This window comes from Lissotriton vulgaris, chromosome 9, assembly GCF_964263255.1.
Source record: "Lissotriton vulgaris chromosome 9, aLisVul1.2, whole genome shotgun sequence".
NCBI classification, from domain to species: Eukaryota; Metazoa; Chordata; class Amphibia; order Caudata; family Salamandridae; genus Lissotriton; species Lissotriton vulgaris.
This window is the reverse complement of record NC_141697.1, coordinates 477,512,196-477,529,645: the sequence shown is the minus strand read 5'-3', so window position 1 is coordinate 477,529,645 and position 17,450 is coordinate 477,512,196. Positions and strand designations below refer to the sequence as shown.

The 17,450-nt window shown below is 41.5% G+C and overlaps 1 protein-coding gene across 1 annotated transcript in view; it reads left to right on the top strand.

Moving 5' to 3' along the window:
- Positions 1-17,450, top strand: part of SYNE2 (spectrin repeat containing nuclear envelope protein 2) — a 1,750,628-nt gene that overhangs the window by 1,362,777 nt on the left and 370,401 nt on the right. The window contains exon 121 of the mRNA XM_086937933.1: positions 4,608-4,754. Coding sequence (XP_086794059.1) covers positions 4,608-4,754 — 147 coding nt within the window. The remainder of the gene's footprint in view (positions 1-4,607; positions 4,755-17,450) is intronic.

The window sequence follows — 17,450 nt, the reverse complement described above, 5'->3', positions numbered from 1 at the left end:
TGGTGGTGGTGGTATTGGTGGTATTGGTATTGGTGGTGGTGGTATTGGTACTGGTATTGGTGGTGCTGTTTTTGATGGTAGTGGTGGTGGTGTTATTGGTATTAGTGGTGGTGGTATTGGTGGTGGTATTTTGGTGGTGGTATTGGTACTGGTGGTGGTATTGGTGTTGTTGTTGTTGTTGTTTTTGTTGTTAATAAAACAGACTTTTGAAAACAACCCATCAGGTGGCTTTAGTACAGATGACATGTAACACAGATGTGCTGTTGTCAGCTTCAGCCCATTAGCACAGAATTATATGCTACCTGGAGTTCACATGACTTAATTCGCTAATCATTTCTAAATCCATTTTACTTGGAGGGGTTAAAACAGACACAAGGTAATGGCGGGTTTAAGTGATCGAAAGCAGGCACCCGAGTTACGGGGGTGGCCGTGCTGCTGCAAAAAACACAAGTGGTTTCAGCTGAAGGAGCGGATGTCCGGCCTGCAGTAAGAGAAACGCAATAAAGTAAATAGTGCTTACAGACGTAATAACAGGTCTTGTGTAAAAACCAAAGTAAAAGGGCCAGTAGCCATGCGAGCTTACAAATGAAGACAAAGCCGTACTAAGGTGGCACTAACAAGCCTATTAACAAATACGAAGGCAGCATTTAGGAAAGACAATGACACAAGCCAGTGAAAAATATTTTCAGAGAGTGGGTGTGGCTTCTCTCCCATACTGTACTACAGCAGTCTTGCAGAGCGAGCAGCTCATGTGCCCTGCTGCTAGGCTCAACATAAAAAGGAAGCAACTTTAATCTAGTTATTGTTTATTTAGGATTTGTTCTGCTAGTCCAAAGTCAACCAAGAAAGCACATATCGTGATAACGTTCTCAAATATTGGAACAGTGCAGATCTCACTAAAGCACGCATGTTTATGGGGTGGTGTTGAGCAACTAAAAATGGATCGTATTTGATGTGCTGTTTGCCCCTGCCCCAGTGAAGATAACATCCATGGGGCAGCAAAAGACAATACTGATGTCTGTGTTAACTCCATTATTAGAGATCCCAGAGCAGGGTATGAACATAGCCTGCATCCAACCTAAAACAAGCACAGATTGTGAGGCCTAATTCTGAAATAAAATGGTCGACTTTCCATAATCTGAAGACAGAAAAATAACTCCCTAGAAGATTTGTGATATTATTTGAGAAGAGAACCCAGGATTACAGTCTAAAAACATGCCAGTAAAATAAAAGGTCAATTTGGTCATTATGACAAAAAATGTGGTTAAATGTTGAATTCTGGAAACCAGACTCCTGGACCATAAAATATTAAACTTTTAGAGCTATAAGTCATAACTTCTTTCAGCAAAAACATTACACCATCTCTGGTGTCAACAGAACCATCTGGTTCCTCTCGACTCAGTTCTCCCATCATCACCAAATTCTTAGAAATCTGATGAAAGTGAGTATTACTACAAAGGAGACACTTATTAATATTTAAAAATGAAACCTCTTGTAACACTTTAAAAAATTAAATTTTAGTGTAAACATTGCAGCCGAGAGTTTTAAAGGTGCCTGCAAAAGGCTGGATACATTAGGGACAATCGCTCTGGAATGTACAATTCTCCAAATTTCTAAGAAATGCAAATTTAGAACCAACAATGCTTCATGAAAATCTCCTGATAAATGGTTCAGCAAGATAGCAGGATCACACTCAATGTGTGGATACAAACACTGAGTAACTTAGTAAAGCAAATTCAATATTAAGATCTATGTATAAAAGGCTAAAACTGTAATGATTTCAGAATCCCTCAGGTCACCTCGAAGTAGAATTCCATTCTTTGCAGACATACCCTCTTAACTACTAAGAGGAAGGATTACCTTTCTGAATTGCGATGGATTAGAGGAGCTATTCGAAGATCATGTAAAATTTTACAGATCAGTATCAACCAAGCTGGAGGGGTTTACGTCTGTCAATGGAGCAAGAGCCAGGAATCTCTGATGTCATTTGGTACAATGATATTTACTGTAACAAGTTTTGGACACAATTTGTCTGTAATACCAAATTAACATACTGGATGGAAAAGAATACTGTGGATATCCACAGCTTGGCTGCTCTTAATAGGTTTAGGTTTTTTCTGTCCCATACACAGTGCTTGTTCTATGTGAGGGTTCCAATGCCACTGTAGTCGACTAAGAAATAAATATCAAATGAACTTTGCAGATCCAGCAATCATGGCATGGCGCAAAACAACTACAACAACAATCTCCCACCACCATAAAATGATCATTAAACTTTTGGTCAGGCCTTGCAGATCCTTGTGCATCTCTTGACTCTACCCAAGGAGCAAGATTCATAATCTGAAGGCCAGTTGCATGTGCTCCAGTCTTCAGATAATTTGTTCTCAGAAAAGCAAGATGGACCCAGCCCACAGACTATTGGGCTTAGAAACTGGTGACTGCCGAGCTGATTCTAAGCTGGTTAGACCTTCATATTACAGTTGTTGCCTGGTGGATAAAGCATCTATGACTGGCTTTGCACTACAGAGCAATCTCTTCGAGGTTAGGTTGTATGCACCTGGATACCAGTCTCCAATCTTAACGCACATAAGTAAACACCATGCAAGTATATGAAATGCGTCAGATCACCACAAGGTCTAGTCCAATGGGGTGTGGCTCCGTTGTCTGTTTATCAATCATGGTCTTGTGGAAAATATTTCCTCTGATCCAAAACCCTTGTGTCAGTAGCAATAACAAAGGTGTCAGAGGAGTTCAACCCTGACCCTTTAGCCAATTTAGCTGTGAGCAACATTTGCTTAGGTCACCAATTGAGATTACAGGAACTGGATTTCTCTTTCGGTGCGGGAGATTTCAGCAGCCTGGGAAACTGAACTATATCCCATGGCAGGATACACCTCACCCCCACACCCCCCTTCACCTAGCGTAGCATGTTGTGCATGCCCCACTCAGACATCTGCAGAATACGTTCAATACACTTTACTTCCTACAACTGTAGACTGGCCTCACATCTATCGCCAGTCATTGGCACTCTCCACAGCCTGAGGTCGGAAAACCCCCATTATACTCACTCCAACCTCAGCAGTAAGACTCTGGCCATATCCAGTTAATGTTTTCCGTACTGCAGCCTAGCAGCCGCTACTCATCATCAATAGGAATAGGTGCTGCGCTCCCCATCACCCCCTCCATCCCAGCTATCACAACTCTATGACCCCCACGCCTCAGCAGTCACTGCTCTATCAATCTAAAGCCAGCAATCTCAGTCTGTTAACTCTTCCATCACTACTCACAACAGTCAATCCTCCTTGTCCCTCACAACAGCATAAAGTGCTCATCCTCTACCCCCTGTCTCTAGGCTCAGCAACCACGGTTCTCACAGTGGTCATCCACCGCATCTACCTGGCTCTGCCTCAACAGCCATTGTTGCATCCATAGTCTAGCAGTGACTGTCACTCGCCTCAGCAGTCAGCATTAACCCCTGGAGTGGCCATCACCAGCTCAAACCACCACAATAATCACACACCCAGCATAACACCAACAAGTGCTATGGCAGAGAGGGTGGACAGCCAATGTTCTCCTCTGTCCCACCACTCAAACCTCAGCACTCCTTCCCCTGCCCAAGCAGAAGCACCCCCTTACCACACAACCCCCTGAGGACTGTGTTCCTAGCTTCAACTGTTACCGATCTGCCTTCCTGTGACCCTGCCACTGCTCTGTCCTCGCCAATCAAGCTTTTTATTGTACAATCACTAACAACAACATAAAAAGCAAAAGTCTATTTACAGAGCAGACTTGGACGTCTGATCTGGCAACTTCGGCACCGGGACAGGAGTAACTAAACACATTAAAAAGAAGAAATAAATAGAATTGGACACATTTAGCTGCTGAAACAGGAACGAGGCTGAAAGCAAGGTTGAATACTTTTGCCCATCATCACTCGCTGTCAGGGCTAATTTTTCTTCCAAAGACAGAAGTGTTTACTCACAAAGAGTCTCTGCTGCGCCATGCCTGGTATACCTTCGCCCATCCGGAACAGTTTCTTCTGCAAATGAGCGGTCTTTACGTGTTCTTGGCAAATCTCTCGCTGGTACTTCTACACGACAGCAAATATTAAAAAATGCACACAAAAAGAAATCACCAAAAAAAGTACACGTAATGTGTAAGAACCAAGTAAAGGGACCAGTATCCATGGGAGGATACAAATGATGACATGGCCGTACTAAGGAATGATTAACAAGCCTATTAAAGAATCAAACTCCAGCATTTACGAAGGACAAAGACACATGCCAATGGAAAATATGGGTGGGGCTTCTCCTCTGTACTATACCTACAACGGATCGCCAGAGCATCGCTTGTACACTGTCTCAGGCTCAACCGAAAAAGGTGTGAGTCGGTCCAATAGAGCCTACCCATGCACAGTATTTATTGGTATTATGTTTTATTAAGCTCTAGTGATTTAATCAGCTCTTGTCAAAGATAATTTAACTAAATTGTTTGTTTACTCGTCACTGTTATACACTTTTGTTTGTTGTTAAATACATTATCATATCATGATAAGAAAGTTAATATCAAACTAGTCTGAACACATTGCTCTGCATCATCATTTGTAGCTACAAATGGAAAAGCTGTCGTCTCGTGGGGCTATCACTGAATTGATGACCTGGATGGACCAACTGGAGCAACAGATTAAAGATAATGTTTCTCTGGATTCAGAAACCAGTGCTTACCAAGTGGGAGATCTTCTACGGGAATACAAGGTAACTAAAGACAGCCTATATGCCTCACTGTGTGCATTAGTTATCATGTATGGGTAGGATGGTATGGGCTTTGCACATAAGCATCAATTGAACAGGCTTTTTTGAGTGACAAGAAGTTTGGATATGTGTCAATGAGTGATTAGTGGTGGAATGCATTCATGTTTGATTAAGGCTTATCTGAAGTCATCAGCCTAGCAAGGGTGCCATAGGCCCTAATACAATCAAAGAAAATAGACCGCCTGCACCCACCTCCGTCGACTAGTAAGAGACAGCTATAATTGGTAAGCTGTGGACCCCTCTGACCTCCTGACTGCAGGGACACTGCAACTGCTACATTAGTGATATCTATTCCCAGCCCCAGTTGAGGGTGCAGATAAGAATTCATGGTGTTTGTCAACTCTCATCGCCAGTTCACAGTCAATGTCCCACTTCTTAGCAAAACATATATATTAAGGCGTACAATGCTACATATGGAAGATACCTGATGGGAAGATCAATTGAGCGTATAAGATAACATTAGTAGGTGTAACTTTGAGTCCATTTTTAGGTCTCACCAAAAGGCGGCTATGGCTATTTCTCCTGCCTCAAGTAATCGTAATTAAAAAGTATATAAATGTATACATACATAGAGTCACTGTGTGTCACAGTTCAACTGTCATTTATGATTTGCCCCTGCCCACCTCCACACTGAGCCTTGACAGTAAGTCAGCTCACCTCATCCATTGACTCTCCAACTGAGTTAATGGACTGCATCTTGAATGATTGCATATTCAATCTTGTCTAAAAAGATGTGTACATCAGTACCATAAGTGATGGACCAGCACTTACTCTGCCAAATTCTTGCTCTTTCCATTTTTTCATTTTTATAGTCAATATTATAAACTATGCCCTCTGGTCAAAGTAATTTGAAATAAAGCATCTAGTACATTTTCCTTGCACCGCCAAGAATCATATTTTCCTGAGATATGTATTAAAACTAAAAATGGTTTGTAGACCTGTTCTAAGCACACTTTGAGCCTGCTATTTTTTCTCTTAACCTACTGTTTATCGCAAGCTTATGGCTGGTACGTTTTCATTTTTATTCAGTGTGCAGCTGCAAAACCCAATAAAGAAAAGACAATCTCACTAGCTAGCCAAGGCCAGACCTATTGATGTTTGCCAGTGCTTGTTTGCGGGGATGCCACTTGCTTTAATAGATAACTCCGTATTTGCTTTTGCTCATTTGGTGCCTTGGCGACTTTGCAGCATGCATTGTTATTTTGTCTGTTACTTGAGAATGCCACTGAGAAATATGTGAAGCAGTTTTTCGAAATGATAGCTGGAAGCACTACGGAGGATAGAATGGCAATTTTGTTGTCAGGAGCAAAAAACGTTATCTGTTGGAAATTGGGGCTACTTATGCAGGAGGAGTAAAATGTTCTAACGGGAATAGCTCTTTTTTTTGTTTTGTTAATGCAGTTCTAATTTTCGTGTTTAATTATTTGTTTTATTAAGAACTACCTTACACTCAAGTTGGTAAAACTACAAATTAATAAACAAAAATAGAGCAATCCATTGAAAGTACGGCAAATGCCAGTGGAGAGCAGCGAAGTGATAGTTGTGTTTAACTTATTGATTGTTATACCTGCATGCAATGCATTTGTAAACATAGAAAAAGGTTTCTATTAAGAACGAAGCTCAAAATATTCTTTTTAGAATCCTATTTTTGTTTCTTGGAAGATATAAATAACATTGATTTTTTTACCTTGAATGACACCAGAACCTTAAACGTATATTTAACGTGACCAGTGGTTGAAATGGCAGAGCACGTAAGAAGAAATCGTCATCATGGGTATAGTTTTTCTTACTGTACCACCCGAGCAAGTTATAAAAAGAATACATGATGGCTAATTAATGGCGTATGTACGTCCACCATATGCATTATTTACATTGGCAAGTTTTTGTACAGGTCTGGTTGGATTAGGGTTGGTGACATCACATGAAAAAAGCGCAACATTAGGCATACATTGCTAAATGAATGCTTCATTTCAACCACCCCTGGTCCATGCCAGCATTGCCATGTGTCATCACATTCCTACAATTGTGATCATTTAGACTATTTCAGATCGCATAAATTTGTCCTGCGCACCATGGTATTATATATGTATTTACTGAAGAAAAAAAAGGTTAAACTGGAGTTTTGCGTAGGCCTTGTAATAAAAGAAAAGTACTGTTTTAATACCATAGAAAGACTGAAATTCGCCAGTTATACGTAAGTAACATAAAGCATAACATGCACCACCATACAGCTCAGATCTCATTAATGATGTAATATGCGAGGTCATAACCAGTACATCATAGCGATGAAAATTAGACTTATGTTAGTTACATTTAACTATTAATTTCAGTGATGTTTGGTTTTAAAATAGTATTTTTTGTATTAATACAAGGTCTATATAAAACTCTCACTTTTGGTTTTTTCTGTGAATTGCTATTGTATTATTTGTCTAAATTAAAATGTTACCATATTACTTACGTATCACTCCAGTTTAACCTTTATTTTTTTTCCAAAGAATTTCTGTGTGTGGCCATGGCCATACGAAGTGTGGGGATGGATGCAGGGCCTGGCCGGCAGGCGGCCACCACCCCACAAAACCCACTAGTGAAGTTTGTACAAAAGTTCATACCTCACATACAATAGTGAAATAAGATACTTTCAGGATACTAGTTTGAGCAGAAAATGTCTCTTTGTCCAGTTTTACTGTTTACGCAAGGCGTATTCAATTAATCAATCAATCAATCATTTGCAGAGCGCACTACTCACTTGCGAGGGTCTCAAGGCACTAAGGGGGGGAGCTGCTACTGCTCGAACAGCCAGGTCTTGAGAAGTCTCCTGAAGGTCAGCAGGTCCTGGGTCTGGCGCAGGTGGATGGGGAGGGTGTTCCATGTCTTGGCGGCGAGGTGGGAGAAGGATCTGCCGCCGGTTGTATTTGGGTGGATGCATGGGACGGTGGCGAGGTCAGAGGAGTGAAGCTGGTGGTTGGGGGTGTAGAAGGTGAGTCGTTTGTTGAGGTATGCTGGTCCGGCGTCGTGGAGTGCTTTGTGAGTGTGGGTGATGAGCTTGAAGGTGATCCTCTTGTTGACGGGAGCCAGTGCAGGTGCCTCAGGTGGGCAGTGATGTGGATGTGGCGGGGGATGTCGAGGATGAGGCGTGCGGAGGCGTTCTGTATGCATTGCAGTCTTTTCTGGAGTTTGGCCATGATTCCCGCATAGAGGGCGTTGCCGTAGTCCAGCCTGCTGGTGACGGGGGCCTGGGTGACCGTCCTTCTGGTTCCGGTGGGGATCTATCTGTAGATCTTTTGAAGCATGCAGAGTGTTTTGAAGCAGGAGGAGGAGACAGCGTTGACTTGCTGGGTCATTGACAGTGCTGAGTCCAGGATGAACCCCAGGTTACGTGCGTGGTCGGTGGCTGTCGGCGCAGCTCCCACCGAGGCCGGCCACCAGGAGTAGTCTAGGGCAGAGGGGGTGGAGCCAAGGATGAGGACCCCAATCTTGTCCGAGTTCAGTTTCATGCAACTGTTCTTCATCCATTCAGCAATGGCCTTCATTCCTTCGTGGAAGTTGATTTTGGCTGTGGCTTGGGTCTTTGATGAGGGAGAGGATCAGCTGGGTGTCGTTGGCGTATTAGACAATATTGATGTTGTGTGATCGGACGATGTTGGTGAGTGGTGTCATGTAGATGTTGAAGAGGGTGGCGCTGAGGGATGATCCTTGGGGTACGTCGCAGGTGATCTTGGTGACTTCGGATCGGAATGGAGGGAGGCAGACTTTTTAGGTTCTGTCTGTGAGGAAGGAGGTGATCCAGTCCAGGGCTTCATCATGGATCCCTGCGTTGTTGAGGCGTGTATGTAGGGTGTGGTGGCAAACGGTGTTGAAGGCAGCCGAGAGGTGTAGGAGGAGGAGGGCCGCAGCTTCGCCGTTGTCCAGCAGGGTCCTGATGTCAGTGGCAGAGATGAGGGCGGTTTCGGTGCTGTGGTTGCTGCGGAATCCTGTGCAAATTCTTTGCAAACCCTTCTCCTATATGTGAAAATAATTCAAAATCAAGTGACACAATTTTCATAGTGTTTACCCATCTAATAAAAATGACACCCAGTGAGTATTTTGATCTGTCGTGATGACTCTACGCTTTCCTAAGTTATTGAAGGAAAGGGATGAAGTTGTTAAGATTTAGATGTATATATTTGTTTGCTGCACTAAACTGATTACCAGTACATTCGATGAAACGGTAAACATTTAGAGAAGTGAAAAATGTACACCTACACAGTATTTGTGTGCTGAGTAGCAGAGATTTTTCTTATGAGATAATCAAGATAATGACCACCGCGGCTCGATAGAATGTTTTACATTCTGTGGAGAGAGGTCAGTTATAGGCATGCTAGTTATATTTTAAGGATCACTGAAATAATATCGATTGCCAAAATATCGAGTTGCAATAATATCGTTGACAAAATATAGACTGTCAAAATATCGAGTTTCTATGTACTAACAGGTAAGTACAAAAATATCGAGTTTAAAATATCGTTTACAAAAATATAGTTGTAAAAAATATCGACTTTTATAAAAACAATGTTAAATTACATTAATATTAATAATGAATTACTAAAATATACTTAAAAACACTTACATTAATTTATAATAATTAAATAATTATTGAAAGTCAAAATAAATTTTTTTTAATCATATTTCTTAAAACATATATATAGAGTAACAAAATATAATTATATAATAGCCAATATTATTAACGTACAATAACAAAAGTGTAAAAATTACTATTCCCACTGCAAAGAATGCAAGCATAGGGTAAGCGTTGGATAGTGTAGGGGTAAAAATTACTATTCCCACTCCAAAGAGTGCAACAGTGTAGAGATGTGTGGCTCAGGGGTTAGAGGCGGCAGACCTGGAGCTTGAGTTCGGCCCGGGACCAGGGTTCAATTCCCCACCTCGGCGGGTCTTGGGCTCAAAAATTCCACGGACTCGTTAATTCTCGCTCCAGTGCCTTCTCGACTCACGGGTTCACACTCTGCGACTCTGGGCAATAGCTTGCTTAATCTCCACAACGGCCCCTCGCGGTGGGAGGCCTGGCTTTCACCTTGTGGATACCCTGCCAGGGTATCTCACAGGGGAATACCAGGACGGGTTCCCTAAGCAAGCGCTGAGATGCCCCAGGGTAAGTTGTGCGCTATATAAGTCTCATTCATTTCATTTCATTTCATTTCACAGTAGGGAAAGCGTTGGATAGCATAGGGGTTAAAATTACTATTCCCACTCCAGTGAGTGCAACAGTAGGGAAAGCGTTGGATAGCGTAAGGGTATAAATTACTATTCCCACTCCAAAGAGTGCAACAGTAGGGACATCGTTGGATAGCGTAGGGGTTAAAATTACTATTCCCACTCCAGTGAGTGCAACAGTAGGGAAAGCGTTGGATAGCGTAAGGCTAAAAATTACTATTCCCACTCCAAAGAGTGCTACAGTAGGGAAAGCGTTGGATAGCGTAAGGGTAACAATTACTATTCCCACTCCAAAGAGTGCAACAGTAGAGAAAGCATTGGATAGCGTATGGGTAAAAATTACTATTCCCACTCCAGTGGGTGCAACAGTAGGGAAAGCGTTGGATAGCGTAGGGGTTAAAATTACTATTCCCACTCCAAAGAGTGCAACAATAGGGAAAGCGTTGGATAGCGTAGGGGTTAAAATTACTATTCCCACTCCAGTGGGTGCAACAATAGGGAAAGCGTTGGATAGCGTAGGGGTTAAAATTACTATTCCCACTCCAAAGAGTGTAACAGTAGGGAAAGCGTTGGATAGCGTAGGGGTTTAAATTACTATTCACACTCCAAAGAGAGCAACAGTAGGGAAAGTGTTGCATAGCGTAGGGGTTATAATTACTATTCCCACTCCAGTGGGTGCAACAGTAGGGAAAGCGTTGGATAGCGTAGGGGTTCAAATTACTATTCCCACTCCAGTGAGTGCAACAGTAGGGAAAGCGTTGGATAGCGTAAGGCTAAAAATTACTATTCCCACTCCAAAGAGTGCTACAGTAGGGAAAGCGTTGGATAGCGTAAGGGTAAAAATTACTATTCCCACTCCAAAGAGTGCAACAGTAGAGAAAGCATTGGATAGCGTATGGGTAAAAATTACTATTCCCACTCCAGTGGGTGCAACAGTAGGGAAAGCGTTGGATAGCGTAGGGGTTAAAATTACTATTCCCACTCCAAAGAGTGCAACAATAGGGAAAGCGTTGGATAGCGTAGGGGTTAAAATTACTATTCCCACTCCAGTGGGTGCAACAATAGGGAAAGCGTTGGATAGCGTAGGGGTTAAAATTACTATTCCCACTCCAAAGAGTGCAACAGTAGGGAAAGCGTTGGATAGCGTAGGGGTTTAAATTACTATTCACACTCCAAAGAGTGCAACAGTAGGGAAAGTGTTGCATAGCGTAGGGGTTATAATTACTATTCCCACTCCAGTGGGTGCAACAGTAGGGAAAGCGTTGGATAGCGTAGGGGTTAAAATTACTATTCCCACTCCAGTGGGTGCAACAGTAGGGAAAGTGTTGGAAAGCGTAGGGGTTAAAATTACTATTCTCACTCCAGTGGGTGCAACAGTAGGGAAAGCGTTGGATAGGGTAGGGGTAAAAATGACTATTCCCACTCCAGAGAATACAACATTAGGGAAAGTAAATATTTCATATATTATTCAAAATTCTAACAATGAATATCTATTAATAATAAATAAAAAGTAAATAAAAATGTTATCTAATAGAATAAATAATATTTTAAAATTACTATTTAACAATAATTATTTTAATTAATCACCTATTTATACAAATTAATTATACATTAACAATTATGTTTTTATACTTAAAAATTATTTCACAATTATTTCCAAATAAATAACATGTAATTAATTTTATTATTTAATTATTAAAAAATTACTTTGCACCCTATGCACCTATAAACCCACAACCCGCTACAGAAAATAAATTAGTAAAATTTACATAATTACCAATTAATCAATTAATATAAATAAATTAACAATTATAATTAAATTAATAAACTAATATCAATTAATTAACAATTAATTACTAATTAATATCAATAAATAATTTTACATATTCATTTAATTTTAATTAATTTACTTCCCACCCTATTCCCCTATGAACCCACAACCCGCTACAGAAATTAAAATAGTAAAATTTACATAATTACCAATTAATCAATTAATATAAATGATTTGTAAATTCTAATTAATTTAATTAACAAATATAAATTAAGTAACAATTAATTACTAATTACTATCAATAAATACATATACATATTTAATTAATTATAATTAAATTACTTCCCACCCTATTCCCCTATAAACCCACAACCCGCTACAGAATTACATTACGCAATATTCATTAAAAAAAATGTCATTTAATAACATTATTTATAACATAAATACACACTTTTCACACATATTATAACATAAAAATACACTATAAAATATTATATATTATTAAAAAATCTATATTTTTAACTATCTATATTATATATTTCGATATTTTAACTATCTATATTTTTTTACAGTCGATATTAATTCACTTACCTTAAAAACGATATTTTTGTTGTCTATATTCTGTCCTGTCGATATTTTGTCCAGTCTATATTAAATATTTGATATTTTGTCCAAACGATATTTTGGACTTGATATTATGTCTGTGCACCATATTTTAACATACCCCCGAAAATCTCAATTTTCAAAATGAGTGCGAGGAAAAATGTAGTTGGCAGAAAAGAAATACTGAATCGACACATCTAGGTCTGTGCAGTGATGACGCAGACTGGCCTACAGAGGTTCTGTTTCAGAGGTGCAGTCACCCCCTCTTGTGTACACCTTTCAGTTAGTGATTCAAAAGCTTCATAGTTGACTTCTCCAACACAAGTGTATGATGGAGTGATTCCACTAGATGTGTGTAAATCTGTCCCCAAGCATCACATCTTTATCACAAATTCTAAACAGTGTTAAGAAAATTGTTGTATGAGAACTCACTTTTTGTAAATACCAATTAGTATGAACTGGAGGTTAATGGAGGTATGAGATGGATGACTGAAACATATTTTACCTAGCATCATGCTAGCGGACACAACAATAAAGAATTTGCCTTTGGTTATGCTGGGCGGGGTTATCCAAATTAGTGTTCTAGTTCTAAATGAACCTTCTTAAATGCCCGGCCTTAAAGGCAAGACTGAGTTCTTTTTCTTGACCTTTAACATCAGGATACATGTGTGAAGCACTAACATTTATTTGAGATTTTTTTAATGCAATCATTTATTTGACTTTATACAAACATTTGGACTTTACAAGTTGCCCTCTCTACATGAAACATGCCTTGGGCAAAATTATTACGCCCCCTTTTAATGTACCTATTACTGGGGCACAAAAGGTCTAAGGCTTGCAAGACTTTTACACTTCAGGCATGGTGAGATGTTGGATTTTGAGTCTGCCCCTAATTTTGCAACAGAGATCAGTTTCCTCTCTATGACTGAGAGATATAATTTGATCTTGAATAGAAGAACAATGTTTTTACCACCTTGGCGGAAGAATATTTAACCTAAGTTATTGAGTGTGCAATGTTGTATCTAGTTTGCCAGTCACTATACTAGTTTATGGGCTTTTTAAGGATCTGGTGTCTACGTTTGCCCTTGGGGTGCCATCTTCTGTTTTGTATCTCCTTCCAAGGAATATATATGTTTATTTTGGTATTTCTTTTAGTTAACTAGATTATGCTCGTTAATGTTTGTAGTTGTCTATCTGTTGTAGGTTTTAAAAGTTCAGAAAAAATGTGTTTTAAAAACTATAAGCCCTCCGCTTGAAATATATAAAGTCCAAGCTAGGTCAGCATCCCTATAGGGGGCGAAATTGTGGAGGCATAGACCATCTAATGCTCTCACAATAACTGAAAATAACTTTATTAGACAAATTATGACCCTGCCAAAAAACACACCACTAGTGCCGCTAAGGATGGACTTGAATATTCCTCCAATTGCTGATGCCATAGCATCACGTCCACTGCTGTATTGGCGGCGGTTGTGAGGCACCCCCGAGCTGGCCAGCTATAGGGAAGGACTAAAAGCGTTAATGACATCACTAGGTGCAGGCAGCATTCCTTGGTTATTATTTGTAAGGCACTCTTTTAGCGCAATTGGCATGGAGAACCTTTGGACTAATCCAGAAGTATCCTTGGAATGGAATGGAATGGAATGGAATGAAAATTTGTAAAGCGCGATGGCTACCCAAAGGCGTCCCAGCGCTGTAGACAAACTGGAGGGTTGAACTGTAGGGCGGGGTGGGGGGAGCAGAGGGTGGGTTAAGTGTGAGATTTATTAAAAAGCCAAGTTTTTAGGAGTTTTCGAAATGTGAGCAGGTTGGATTCTGACCTGATTGTGAGTGGTAGAGTGTTCCAGATCCTGGCCAAGTTGTAGGAAAGCGAGCGGCCTCCGCATCTGGCTCTTTTTATACGTGGTACGGAGGTTAGGAAGGAGGTCGCGGATCTGAGGGCTCGAGGAGGATGGTATGCTTCAACCAAATGCCTTCCCAGCCATTACTAAGAAAACCCTGGCAAATGCACTAAAAGAGTATAATTTAATGAAAGTTCTTCGGTCAGCAAATTCAACGAGCCTCACGTATGGGTTTCTGGATTTTAAGTCCCATTATGAATTTGAACAGGTGCTAGATTCCATACAACCCACATTAGCAAAAAAGTTGTTCCTCCAATTCAGATATGGAACTCTCCCGCTATATGCAACTACAAATAGGTGGGAGGGAGTTCCAAATCGTCTTTGTCCTGGATGCCTCACGGTGGAGGAAACTGTAGTTAATGTTATGCTCTTCTGTGCGGCACACAAAAAACCTAGGCAGAAATGGATTTTTCAACTTTGTGGAAATCTGGGTATTAGGAATTACCTTGCCTTCTTTAGGATCCTATAATCAGATACTGACCCAGTCTACATGGTTGCAACAGCAAAGTTTTTGCTTTCTATGTGGATAACTCATAGGAATCTGTTAAAAACAGATTAGAACTCTAGTAAGGTATAGCACCAGAGAAGTGTGGCTCACTTGTTAGAGGAGGCATACCCTGGAGCAGAGGTCAGACCCGGGACCAGGGTTCAATTCCCGACGCGGCAGGGTCCTGAGCCCAATTGTCCACGGACTCGATAATTCTCGCTTCGGTGCCCACTCTGATCACTGGTTCACACTCTGCAACTCTGGGCATTAAGCTTGCTTAATCTCCACTACAGCCCCCGCGGCGGGATGCCTGGCTTTCACCTTGGGGATGCCCAGTACGGGTTATCTCACAGGGAAAAAGCCAGGACGGGTTCCCAAGGCAAGCGCCGAGATGCCCTAGGGTAAGTCGAGCGCTATATAAGAACTCACATACATACCACCTGTTCTATTAGGTAAAAGGTTAATCTATGGAGTTTTTAATTCTAGCTTGGGGGGAGACTGTCCTCGTGGTATTAGCTTGGGATTGGTAGTATAGTGCACTATTTTTAGTATTTTATATATTGGTATATTTAATTTAAATTTTTATAGTGTGTTTTAAATCTATTCCCATAATGACGATTTTTAAAGAATGACACTATCTTATTATGCTCAAATTTAATGTATATTATTATTTTATATCTCTAATTTACCTTGGATCTGTAACTGTTCTAAAAAGAATGTGCTTTTATGGTTATACACAACTGCAATAAAGACTTTGAACTTGGTTGTAGGTTTTTATACCTTTTTTTAAATGTATACACATATGATAGATATAAAAATTAACTTAGTAAATAGTATTATTTTAACAAAAGATGGTTGAATAAGAATTCTACCATACTGAAAGAATGGAGAGATCTTCATCTGTGGATTGGATTATAGAAACTGCCAAGAGAATACATTGGGGCCCATCGGGAGAGGGGGGGAGACAGACCAACCGCATACACAGTATAAGGTGTGACAGAGGGCGCTTTATTGGAAGCAGGTGCACCCCACAAATACAAAACCCTTGGCCTGTGCCCTACAAAACTAGGCCTAACTAAATATGAACTACCTAACAAACCCCCCACCCCCACCCCTAAAATGGTTCCCCCCGAAGAACAACATACACATAAATGCCAACTGCACAATGCCTGACTAACTGGTTAAATAACTTGTCATATGTACACCCCCCCTCTGTCCAGAAACACCTCAGTCCTCCTACCCTGACCCCCCTAGACTAGGAAAAGCGCCCCCGAAGTAACCATCACACCAGCACCTGTTCCAGGGACACGAAAAAAACCCTACAACACAGCCCCCGATGCACCAGCTCCCAATAAAACACCTACCAATACCCCTCCCCCAGAAACCAGACCCCCTGGCTGTCCTGTGAAAAAAAAAACTGAAAAGACCAAAGGAGCCCCCCCCGCCCCCCCACCCCCCAACTTTTTTATCAGGAGGGCGGGAGGGACAAAAACGCTCCTGCCTATACCCTCCGGCTGCGGTGTCACTGTCCCCAAAATGGTGGACAGTGACCTAACATGGCTGGTTAAATATCCCCCAGCCCAAGAAGCACAAGGACAGCCCAGGGGGAGCCCAATAACCGCCCAAACCGCCCAACCAGCCCAACCGCCTGCGACATGTGTCAGCTCGTCCGCTACCCTACCCTCCCTCCCGTGGCCCCAAAACACCCCAGGAGCAGCAAGCCTCCCTCCGGTCGGCCACTCCCCTGCAAAGCCCTATTGGGGCCCATCGGGAGAGGGGGGGGAGACAGACCAACCACAGACACAATATAAGGTGTGACAAAGGCCGCTTTATTGGAAGCAGGTGCACCTCCCAAATACAAAACCCTTGGCCTGTGCTGTACAAAACTAGGCCTAACTAAATATGAACTACCTAACAAACCCCCCACCCCCGCCCCTACAATGGTTCCCCCCGAAGAACAACATACACATAAATGCCAACTGCACAATGCTTGACTAACGGTATACAACCTTTAGCACGCATCTTTTAGCACGAACTACCATTACCACGCATCTGTTACAATGCATACCATTACAACGCATAGCGCTTTGAGGCGATCTGACTTAGGGAATGGCTAGTGAATAGGTTAATTTACTATCCAATAACCTTCCCTAGTGTCCACGGGGACTGGTGTTGGAATAGTAAATTAAACTGTTCACTATCCAGCACCCACAGCACTATGCGTTGTAAAGGTATTGCGTTGTAAAAAATGCGTGGTAATGGTATGTGTGGTAAAAGTGTGCATGCTAACAACATACATCCTTGACTAACTGGTTAAATAACTTGTCATATGTACACTCTCCCCCCTCTGTCCAGAAACACCTCAGTCCTCCTACCCTGACCCCCCTAGACTAGGAAAAGCGCCACTCTAAAGCTCCACTAACAGCTTTTGATCCCCCCTAGGACACCTGCACCCTCGGGTACCTACACACCCCAATAGCCCGGTCCAATGCCTCCTTCATCTGAACAATATACAGCATCATCCCATACCATGACAAATGCACACCATCCTCCCTAAAGAAGTACACAGCGCCATACCTTAACTCCGGGTGCTCCATCCTACCCAAACCCTCACTGTCACAAAACCCCCGCATCTCCCTGTTAATCTTCCTCCTTGTCCTGTCAAT